The sequence below is a fragment of the Sorex fumeus genome, unplaced genomic scaffold (assembly GCF_029834395.1).
Source record: "Sorex fumeus unplaced genomic scaffold, SorFum_2.1 ptg000010l, whole genome shotgun sequence".
Lineage (NCBI taxonomy): Eukaryota > Metazoa > Chordata > Mammalia > Eulipotyphla > Soricidae > Sorex > Sorex fumeus.
In genome coordinates, this window is record NW_026606067.1 from 21,398,561 (window position 1) to 21,410,712 (window position 12,152).

At 40.6% G+C, this 12,152-nt stretch overlaps 1 protein-coding gene across 2 annotated transcripts in view; it reads left to right on the forward strand.

Moving 5' to 3' along the window:
* Positions 1 to 12,152, forward strand: part of GPATCH2 (G-patch domain containing 2) — a 159,069-nt gene that overhangs the window by 111,550 nt on the left and 35,367 nt on the right. For both annotated transcript variants that reach the window (XM_056110827.1, XM_056110828.1), the window contains exons 7-8: positions 7,955 to 7,994; positions 11,186 to 11,250. In XM_056110827.1, the coding sequence (XP_055966802.1) occupies positions 7,955 to 7,994; positions 11,186 to 11,250 (105 nt within the window). The remainder of the gene's footprint in view (positions 1 to 7,954; positions 7,995 to 11,185; positions 11,251 to 12,152) is intronic.

Consider the following 12,152-nt stretch of genomic DNA (forward strand, 5'->3'; position numbering starts at 1 on the left):
ACTGGTTTATCTTGTTCATTTGTGTACCAGTCTCTATGCCATGAGATGATCTCATTGTTGTTTTGATTTGTATCTCCCTCTTGATTAGAATGTAGAGCATTTTTTCACTTGCCTTTTTGCCATTTGAATTTCTTCTTTGAGGAGAATTCTGTTAGTTTATTCTCCCAAATTTTTGATCGAGTTGGGTGGTTTTTTATCTGTAAAGTTCTACTAGTGCCTTATATATCTTTGATATTAACCCCTTATCGGATTGGTATTGGGTGAACAGTTTTTCTGCTTGTATGGACTGTCTTTTTTATCTTGGTCACTATTTCTTTTGAAGTTCAGAAGCTTCTTAGTTTAATGTAGTCCCATTTGTTAATCTTTGCTTCTATTTGCTTGGTCAGCAATGTTTCATCTTTGAAGATGCCTTGAACATTAATGTTGTGGAGGGTTTTTCCTATTTTCTTATGACAGATATAGAATGACTGCAATTATTTATAAGATATTAAAAAGAAAACCAATATGAAACTAATATCCAAGACCAGGGAAAATGGGCCAGGAGGACTTGTGAATAGGTTGATCAGTGGTGTGGGAGATGGAGGGTAGTTAAGATAGAGGAGGATCAATTATGACAATACTAGTTGGAAATGATCACTTTGGGCAAGAACTGAGTGTTGAAAGCAGGTAAAGGGATATACATGACAACCTTTCAGCATCTGTATCACAAATCATAATGCCTCAAATGAGAGCAAGAAAGAGAAGAGAGAGAGAGAGAGACAAGAGAAGTGCCTGCCATAGAGGCAGTCTGGGGTGGGGGGGTGGGAGGTGGCCTGAAGGGGTTGGAGATAAACTGGGGACATAGGTGCTGAAAAATCACACTGATGAAGGGATGGGTATTGGAACACTGTATGACTGAAACACAATCATGAACAATTTTGTAATACTCTCGTTCATGGTGATTCATTTTAAAAAATTAAAAATAAAAAAAAGAATTGCACACTTGATTTTCCAGTCCTCAGCTCCTTAATCAGGAGATGTTCATTTAAACTGAAATTCATCCCCTAAAATCACCTCTTCAAGAACATCTGTACTTTCTTTCCTTTTTTTTTTTTTTAAGGTATTGGGCCATACCCAGTGATACTGAGAACTGCTCCTGGCTCTGCACTCAGGAATTACTCCTGCCATGCATGGGGGACCATATAGGATGCTGGGGATTGAACCCGGGTTGGCCACAGATAAGACAAGCACCCCACTCTCTGTACTATCTCTCCAGCCCCTCTCCATTCTTTTAATCACCATGAATTACAAAGTTACGAATTACTCATGATTAAGTTTCAGGCATACAGTGTTACAACACCAGTTCCTTCCCTTGTCCACTTCCCTCCACCAGTGTCCCCCATTTCCCTCTGCCCCCCCCCCCGCCCCATCCTACCACTGTTGCAGGAACTTTTCTCTCTTCTTTCCTTTTGGCACTGTGGTTTATCCTGCTTTTTACTGATGGGATATAGTACATGTCCCTTCCCTCCTTCCAGCACCTAATCCTGGTCCATAGTGACCACTGCCCTCTACTATCGCCAAGTGGTCCCTTCCCCGACCTGATCCTGCTTCTCTCCACCCTCACCCTACCCATTGGCAAGATTCTTAGTCAGGCCCTTTTCCTGCTTTGTTTCTGTTGCCTTTGGACATTGTTTTATTCCCTGCTGTTTCATTATATGCCTCATCTGAGTGAGCTCATTCTTATACCTGTACTGTCTGTCACCTTCATCAGGCTGTCCTGAGCCTAGGTAGGGAAGGAGGAAGATTATGTTAGTAAAATAATGCTGGATACCATGCTAATGATTCTATCTAGCATCCTGAAAACTGTAGTTCTATGTTTAAAATCTGATATTTAACATTACTTGGGTGTCTTTCCATAGGAAACACCCCAGATTAGCCCAACAGTTAGTGAGCTAGAAAGGGAAGTTTTGGGGTGCAAGACCCTCAGTGCAACCAAACCGGAGAAATGAGTGTCCTACTCTGAGGAGCTGTTACATGTTAAGTTTCAAAATTCTCCCTTTATTCATTCTGTTTGCCTTGCATGTGGCCGACTTGGCTGACTTGATTTTGATTCCTCCACCAGTCTCGAGAACCTGGCAAGCTACCAAGAGTATCTTACCCACACGGCAAAGCCTGGCAAGCTACCTGTGATGTATTTGATATGCCAAACACAGTAACAACAATGGAGACAGTACAGGGCCCGCCTGAGCAAATCAATGAACAACGACAGTGCAGACAGTGCAGTGCAGTGCAGTTGACTTTCTGAAAATACAAACTTTATAATGTAAAAAATAAATGAATATAAAGTACTTACTTAAACTTATTAGTATGTCAAATGAGATAACTTTTTATTTGATCCACCTCCCATCAGCTATGAATACTAAATGATTTACAATCTTTTCCTTTTACCTTTTTCCAAATCACTTCTGAGATATTTTTAAATTGATATTTATAGTTTGCTTTTACAATATTGAAAAATGTAGAAAATTTACATGAGGAGTTACATGTAAATCAAAACTTATTTTATTTTTTAATTTTTATTAGTGAAACACCATGAGGTACAGTTGTAGACTTACAAATTTTTGTGCTTGGGTTTCAGTTATACCATGATCAAATACCCATCCCTCCACCAGTGCCCATTCTCCACCACCACTGATCCCAGTATCCCTCCCGCCCCCTCCCCTCGCCCCCTCATCCCACCCTACCTCTGTGGCAGGGCATTCCCTTTTGTTCTCTCTCTCCTTTTGAGTGCTGTGGTTTGCAAATAGACATTGAGTGGCAATTATGTTTGGTCTATACCAAAATACAATGACAGTCTACAGAATGGGAAAGGATATTCACTGAATACACATCCGACAAGGGGTTGATATCAAGAATATACAAAGTACTGGTTGAACTCCACAAGAGGAAAACATCCAACCCCATCAAAAAATGGGGCGATAAAATGAACAGAAACTTTCCCAAAGAAGAAATCCAAATGGCTAAAAGGCACATGAGAAAATGCTCTACATCATTAATCATCAGGGAGATGCAGATCAAAACAACAATGAGATATCATTTCACACCACAGAGGCTGGCCCACATCCAAAAGACCAAAACTTATTTTAAATGCACCTGATTACCTACTCACAATCCTTTGATGAATTCCTTTCTAAAGCAAATATTCACCCTTTATTTTATCTTTTGTGTAAATATGGAGTTTGCTTAAAGCAAGACTTGCCAGGATTAAAGGTTATGTTCATTGGGAATACGTTTATACTCTGAAATTTAGCAACCCTAGCTGCAAGGTGAAACAGCTTCAATGTTAGATTTAGAGAAATAAGATATTCTGAATCAATTTAAGTCTGATTCCCATGGGCAAACTTAACTCACCAAGGTCTTGATTTGATGACAATAGCCCATTCTTAAGAAGACCTTTAAATACTTTAATATTTGTACTTTAAGATACAACAATATTACTAAACAGTTCAAGATGATGATGTTTCATTATTATGTCATGTGTTGTGAGTTTACAAAGAAAGGCAAGGGGTCTCAGGACTCGAGCATTTCATGGTTGAGAGCCATTCCTCTGGCCAGCCCATGGTGATGGACGGATGAAGGACCAGAGAACAGAGAAACAGTGCCCCAGCCTGGTCAGGAGTCAGTTTATTTCTCTCTCCTCCACAGCGTAGTCCGATCTTTCCCCTTACAGCATTTTCATAGTCATAGTTTTGGTCGTAGCCCCAGTCAACATAATTTCATCATCCTAGTCTCCTAGTCTCCTCATAAACCTCAAAATCCTCTCCCCTCTTACCCCTTACAGTATAGTTATATAGAAATCATTAAGGGTGGAGATACACATAGGTGTGGGGTTGAACACTGTCATAACAACAAACAGGTAAAGCCACTCCTCCAGGGGAAGTTCTAGATTAACTCAAGGACAAAATCTCATCTGAGGGTTCAGCACTCCAGATTACTAGGAGATCCGCTCAAGGGAAGGATTCCATCTAAGATGTATTGCTTTCTGCTCTCCTTAGCTAGTAATCCATTTAAATAATCATAGTAAATTTACTTCTTAGTAATATTTCTAGTCGTTTTGTATAAACACAGTAAGAGATATAGGAAGCTTAAAATTTGGCTCTTCCTGGGAACATTCTCACTCTATATTCCAGACTATAGTCCTCAAGCCAGGTTAGTTTTTCCTAACCCATCAGGGTCCTTCTTTAGTTACTTTTTTCTGGGCCATGACAGAATCGGTCATTACCATGCTCTTTACTTATTATACTTCTTGTAGCAATTAGCTTGTCCCTTTCTGATGCCAGGGTAGCTTACAGCTTGCCCTGGGTCCATCCAGTCCCTTTGTCGGGACCCTCCTTTTGGGAGTGTTAGAAAGTATGGGCAACTGAGGTTTAAGTCAAGAAAATATGATGGATGCCCAGGAGTAAATATTATTTGGAGTCAATTAACTCCCATGTTACAAAAGCATAGCATCAATTGTCTTCCTGTATCTATACAAAAAGGCCATCATTGCTAAACAATGCAAGTGACAAAAAGGAAATAGAAAAGCAATATAGGATCATAAGTGCTTGATGGAATTGGGTGTGCCTCAGGGGCAGTGTTGTGGGAGTAGCTCAACAAACCTTAAGCTTCCTGCGGGAGGAGCAAGGACAACCCAATGTTATCTAACAAAGTGTTTCATTTTTTGGAGTATTTTTGGTTCGGGTTTTGAGTTTTTTGTTAGTTTTTATTTATTTTGGTTTTTGTTGTGCTCAAGGGTCACTCCTGGTGGGCTCAGGGGACCATATGTGGTACTAGAGATCAAACCCAGATTGGCCATGTGCAGGGCAACCGTCTGACCTGTTTACTATCTCTCTGAGCTCTTGGAATATTTTCACATGTACTGCCCTTCTAGCTTTCACTGCTTTTCTTAAGCAATCACAGCAAGATCATGCTCTTTTATGACTATACATGGACTACTAAAATCACACACTGTGTTCCACTCAATCCAAAGTCAACTAGAGCAACCATGTGTAGGTCATCTGCTATATACCTTAAAATACAATGTGCAAGTTAGAGGTTACTATAGATAGGACCTCATAATTCTTAATGTGTCCATGGAAAATGTAGTTATAAATAGGGAGTTGCCACAAAAATCCACGTAGTGAAAATTCCCATATCACCCAGAGCCCACAATGCCCTATGGGGGGAAATATATATATGTATATATATATGTATAAAAATATATATATTATAAACACCTACCCCATTTCTGGTTCTGTCTTATTTAATTCTCTCAACATAATATAGGATGTATGATTAATTTTATTCTAGACATGAAGAAAATAACCAAACTAATCTGATTTTGTCAGAGTTCAGGTAGTGAGTGTTCTTCAGAACCTGAGTCCAAGCATAGATCTTCTTGACTCTTAAGCCCATGAGTCAGCAGACACACCAGGTTCAATGCCCTGGGATTGATATTTTTTTTAAAAAAATATTATTGAACCACTGTGCGATACAGTTGCAAGCTTTCATGATTGAGTTTCAATCATACAATGATCAAATACCCATTCCTCCAACAGTGCACATTCTCCACCACCAGTGTCCCCAGTAACCCCCCCATTCCACCCCTCCCCCCTGCCTCCATGGCAATTTCCCCCATAATTTCTCTCTCTACTTTTGGACATTTGCAATACAGACACTGAAGTTTATCTTGTTTGGTCCTTTATCTATTTTCAGCACACATCTCCCATCTCGAACAATTCCTTCAACCATCACTGACTTAGTGAGCCCTTCTTTAAACTAGCTGCCTTGACCCCCAGCTCATGAGACAGGCTTCCAACTATGGGGCAATATTCCTGGCTCTTGTGTCTACTGACATTGGATGTCAGTCTCATATTATTTTATATTCCACAAATGAGTGCAGTCCTTCTATGTCTGTCCCTCTCTTTCTGACTCATTTCACTTTTAACATGATACTCTCCATGACCATCCACTTAAAAGCAAATTTCATGACTTCATCTTTCCTAACAGCTGTATAGTATTCCATTGTGTAGATGTACCAAAGTTTCTTTAACTAGTCATGTGTTCTCAGGCACTCCTTGTTTCCAGATTCTGGTTATTATGAACAGTACCGCAATGAACATATAGGTGCAGATGTCATTTCTACTGTTTTTTTTTGTACCCTCAGGATATATTCCCAGAAGTGGTATTGCGAGGTCATAGGGAAGCTCAATTTCTAGTTTTTGAAGGAATGCCCATATTGTTTTCCAGAAAGGCTGGAAGAGTTGGCATTCCCACCAACAGTGAAAAAATGTCTCTTTTTCCCCACATCCACGCCAGCACTGCTTTTGTTCTTTTGAATGTGTGCCCTCTCTGTAGTGTGAGATGATATCTCATTGCTATTTTGATTTGCATCTCCCTGGTGATTAGTGATGTAGAGCATTTTTTCATGTGCTTTTTGGCCATTTGTATTTCTTTTATGACAAAGCTTCTGTTCATTTCTTTTCCCCATTTTTTGATGGTGTTGGAAGTTTTTTTCTTGTACAATTCTACTAGTGTCTTATATATCCTGGATATTAATGGGATTGACATTTAAATTTTATTAAGAACTATAGTTCTAGAGGGCCTCTTGAACATTATTTTAGCATTGTCTTCCATCCCTTTCTTTTTCTTCCCTTTCTCTTCCTTTCATTTTCTTTCCTCTTCCTCTCACTTCTCCCCACCCCTCCCCTCCTTCTTCCCTCCCTCCTTGCTTCCTTTCTCTCTTCCTCAAAGTTCAAAGGTTCAGAGATAACCTAATCAGGCAGGGGCTGTTCAACCAAACTTATAAAGGAAATGGTCAGTTTCTACACTGCCCATTATAATGGCCAATAAGTCACGTGTATCCAGAGCACATGAAACATGACTTATGCAACCTGTAGTCAGCAACATACCACACTATTCACAATAGTTAAAATCTGGCAACAAACCAAATGTCCAACAAGAGATGCATGGATAAAGAAACTGTGGTCTTTATACTTGATGGCACTCTATGTACCTGTAAGAAAAGATCTTGCCTTGTTACTACAACTTGGATGGAACCAGAGGGGTTCATGTTAAGCAAATTAAGTTAAGGGAGAAGGAAAATGCCTGTTGATCTCACTCATAAGTAATATATAAAGAAACAAAGAAAGGGAATGAAATGTCCAGTGAAAATAAACAGTCGTACAACAGAGCTGAGATTATGGGGGTAGGTGTACTGGGGCAAGGAGGGGTCAGACTGGACAGTAAGTGAAGGTTCTTGGCACTTTAGAAGTGGTGAAGGGACAATGATTTTATACACCAAAAACATGAACACTATTGTAAGCTATATTGCCTTGATAATATGTAAAATAAAAAGAAGTGTGACAAAATGACCTGTGTTAAACTTGTAGTTGAATTTTTCCTCCTCCAGAACCCCCAGGGTTCCACCTACCTGCAACCAAAGCTCCAGTGTTCACCCATTGACTACCTTACAATTGATTCTGGATGCATGGTCTGGGAGTAGAATGTTCTATGGTTTTCATATGTGTGTGTGTGTGTGTGTGTGTATTTGTGTTTGAAACCCCATCAAGAGGTCATAATTTGGAGTAATGATGCTCTAATTAAGTTGTTGCAAATGATAGCATTTGTAGATTTTTTATCACCAGAATTGATTCATGAAATGAATGCAGTCCCAGCAGTTTATGTGAACATAATTAAATGGAAATGTAATTCTAACTGAGTTTGCTTATGCAATTGAAAATTACCGGGTTCTGAGGACTCCTCTGCTGCTGTCAGAATGGGTGGAAGTCTAGGATGACAGGATGCGGCCAGTGCAGGAAACTGAATGGAGAGCTCCCGACTGGCACCCACACGTTACCCAGGCCCGAAGCTGGCACATGTGAAATCAGTTCTTCCCATCAGATTCCCACTAACTGCCATTCTCTTTCCTCTGCAGCCACTGGTTCAGCCCTGGAGCAAGGGCAGAGCACAGCCAGGTAAGGAGCCCACTGACCCAAAGAGAAGCAAGCAACCCCTTCTGAGCAGACCTATCTGTCTTCAAGGATAGTTGATGAGCTTTACAAAAAAGGGGACAAACACAGGGGATGATAGTGCCTTTGCTTTACCCACTGACCAGTGTGGAGCGGAGCCCAGCCTTGTTTTTACCCTCTTCCCGTCTCTCCCCTATTACCTCCACCAGGAAGCTGGGGCGTCCACTGGTTTACACCATTTCTTCATTTATTTGTTTGCATCATACCATCACTCAGCAATATTTAATTTTTTGGAGTATACAAGGGTGACAAAAGGTTTTTTTTATAAATTTATGTTCTATTTTTAGATGAAGCAGGGTTTTTTCCCCATTTCTATTCTTACTAGTTTACATGGCAGCACAGAGATGACTTGGCATGACAAAAACTTGACATTAATTTCAGTTCACTTGACCTTAAGGGAATGTTTGCTTTCTTTGTCTTTGGAATATTCGTTGTTTTCTCTCTGCCACAGGGCAGTTTAGGGCTTGGATGTTTGAGAAGTTATGAAATTAATGCATTTTCATAGCTGCATCCTTGCTAATTTTTTGGTTTCATTTTGTTTCTTTGTATATAACATAGTGTGTTGTCTTTAGGGAGAGTGGGGGAAGCTTGTTTGGTTTTGGGGAATACAACATACAGTGTCAGGGATGGAATCTGGACCCCCCGCATGCCAAGCCTGCACTCCAGCTTTTGAGCTATCTTTCTGGCCCCAGAGTGTTCTGAAGTGAGTCAAAGCATATATAATAAAAGCCTTTAGATACAGCAGGAAACAGAGGAGGCAGCATGAATAAGAGCTGGTTGTTGTAAATTCTGAGGCTTTTTCCTCAGACTTTGTAGGGTTTGAACAGGTTGATGGAATTTAAAGACAATGAATCACAGATCAGAAATTAGATGTGACTAGGTTTTCTTTCAAAGTGGAATCCCAGGGATTCCTTTTTTAAAGTGCTGAGTCTTAAGAGCTTTGGAAAGACTTTGTAGACATTTGAGAACTGACCACAGAGTGATTGCTGCACTTGAGTGTTGAGAGTGGACCAGGGCTTAAGCCCTGTGCTTGCACTATCATCTTAGCTTAGGGATCTGTAATTTCTCACATTATTGTGAACACCTCAGAAATTCTTTGCTTCCTTTCTATTATTCACAGGAAAACTTCTTCTCTTCCTGGCATTGCTCCACAAGCTTTAAAATCAGGTATCCTGAGGCTGGAGCAATAGCACAGTGGGTAGGGCATTTGCCTTGCATGCGGCTGACCCGGGTTCAATTCCCAGTATCCCATATGGTCCCCTGAGCACAGCCAGGAATAATTTCTGAGTGCAGAACCAGGAGTAATCCCTGTGCATTACCGAGTGTGACCCAAAAAGAAAAAAATTAAAAATAAATAAAATAAAATAAAATCAGGTATCCGGGTGCCATGGGGCTGGCTTACACATTTGAGGGTTATGTGTATATATTCTGGGCCCTCTATGAGCAAGGAGAGGCTGCTAAAGTCTCAGGACTGGGAGTAATGGAGATTTTACTGGTGCCCGCTCTAGTAAATTGATGAACAACAGGATGAAAGTGATAAAGTGATACAGTGATAACAGTGATTCTAGGCCCTGAGTTCAAGCCCTGGCACCTCATAGCCCCACAAGCACCCTCAAGGGTAACCCAGGCAACTTCCAGCATTCTGGGCCAGACATTGCTGGATCCAGGCACTGAACAATGAGGCCTGTGGAGCTGGGCCAAGTATTGCCAAGACAGGAAATTTGTACAGATGCCTCCTTTTGTTCAGTCAGTCTGACGGGGTGTATAGTCTCACTGCATACTGTTGAAGTACAGTGTGGGAGGCATACTGCATTCTATCCAAGATGGAATATCACTAATAATTGATTCCATATGATGTCCTCCAACAGTTTAAAGCAGTTTTGTCACTAAGAACTTTGGGTGCTCTGGGTGAGACCAGCAAGCTCCCAGGCTTGTTAGTTATAGTCAAAATTAGAACTGTGGTCCATGATGCCTGTTCCCAGCCCTCTCATGCGCTGGTGAGGGGCTGAGGGCTGCATGTGGGAACTCACTTCACGGCCACAGCCTCCATAGAGGTGGAAGAAAGTTGGTGTGAGCTCCCTTGATTCACCAGAGAGCAGGGTGTCAGGGTGTGAAGGTTCAGCACATTGCCATGGTTACTCAGCCTTTAAGGGCCAGTACGTGAGGAACCTAGTGCCTTAGGACATCTGCACCACTGAGATCAGACCTCGCTTTATGACTCCTTTTATTTCTTCTCTCTCTCTCTCTATCTCTTTCTCTCTCTTTCTCTCTCTCTCTCTTCTCCCTCTCTCTTATTTTTTGGTTAGGATTAATTTCTAATCTGCCATATAACTACTTCTTAGTCCAGTCTGGCATACTTGCATATGATCATATTTCTGCATAAATGCAGAAAATCAAGTTTGAGTGAACTCAGAGTAGAGAGGATTAACTTCAGCTTCTCCCAGCCCCAGCCTCACCTTTAAAATTAGTTCAGGTAGAGTGAAAGTGAAGGGAAATAGAATGGGGAGACATTTGGAGGAGCCATCAAGTATATATTAGCAAGCCAGTGGTTTCTTTGAGAAAGAAAATTCTTACTACACGAAACTTGCAGGTATGGAGAAAGTAGAATTCCATCTTTCTTGTCAGTGTGGGAGGCAAAGTGCCAAGGATACTTGGCATGCAGTGGCAAGAGGTTAATAAGCAGGGGGTCCCTTCCTCTAGGCAGGACTACTCCAGAGAACCCCAATGAGAACTGAGTCCTAGACCAGTGTTCTTACATCTGCAGACTTATAGATATCTAGCACATCCATCCACAGATGAGCAGCCATAACCAAAGCAATAGACCAGTGGTTTCCAACTGTCAGACATCTGCAGACTGGTGGTTGGATGCCATGGTTCTAGTTCTCACACCATCACACAGGTGACAAGTGCAAGAGCAGGTCATCTCTCAAGTCAGCTTTTACTAGCTCTGTGGCCAGGTGAACAATGGCATCTCCCACAAAGGTGAATATATTCTTTGCTTTTAAGAGAAACTTGTAAATAAACACAGTGCTAGAGAAGGGTATCCCTTTGCATGTGGCTGGCTAATCCATCTCTCCTTGTAAAATAACAACACGTTTTGTTTCTGCAATGTTGTCATAAACCCTGTTTGGCATTAGCTCCTGAGAGAGAGCCGTGGTGAGCGAGGGTACAAGAAGAACTGTTCTGTGAAAACTGCCAGCAGGTAAGCGATCAAGAATCACTCTTGATTCTAACCATTAGGTGGTGTGTTGTTTTCTCCAGACCATCCTGAAAACAGTGAAATGGGGTGGGGCTGCTTGACTTAAAAACAACCAAGCTGAACTATTTGACATACTGTTTATTAAACTCACTTACAGGCTGACTGCTAATGTTCAGAAAGATTTTATTTGCATTTTTGAAGCTGTTTCAAACAATGAATAGATTTATTAATGGAAAGGCAATCTCTGTTTACAGTAAGTAATACATTTTAGATTGGAGTGTAGAATGGTTATTTATTTATTTAGTCAAAAGTAGAATTAATCTACCCCTAAACATAAATGGTACCTAGACCTTATGAGAGACCACTATGTAAACTTCTTACTATATCACATAACTATGTGTATAGGAAGTATACTCTTTTTTTCAAAGTGCATCTAGGTTCTTGCTTATTTTGTTACTCAGTTAATACTATCTCTTTTTTCCCCTTTTGTATAAAAAGTCTGCTGGGGTTGATTGGTTTGAATGGTATATTTTCAAAATTTGCTTGTAATTTTTTTTAAGATTTAAGTAGGGGAAAGTGGCTCTGAAAATGTTGATGTAACATCTAGAAGTTAACCTGAGTGCCCAAGAACAGATGACTGGTTAAAGAAACTTTGGTACATCTACACAATGGAGTACTATGTAGCTCTTAGAAAAGATGAAGTCATGAAATTTACATGCAAGTGGTACAATATGGAAAGTATCATGCTAAGCGAAATGAGTCAGAAAGAGAGGGATAGACATAGAAAGATTACATTCATCTGGGGGATATAAAATAACAAAATATGAGATTAATACCCAAGAATAGCTGAGATCAACACCAGGAGGATTACTCCATAGCTTAGAGGCCAGCCAGGCATTCTAGGG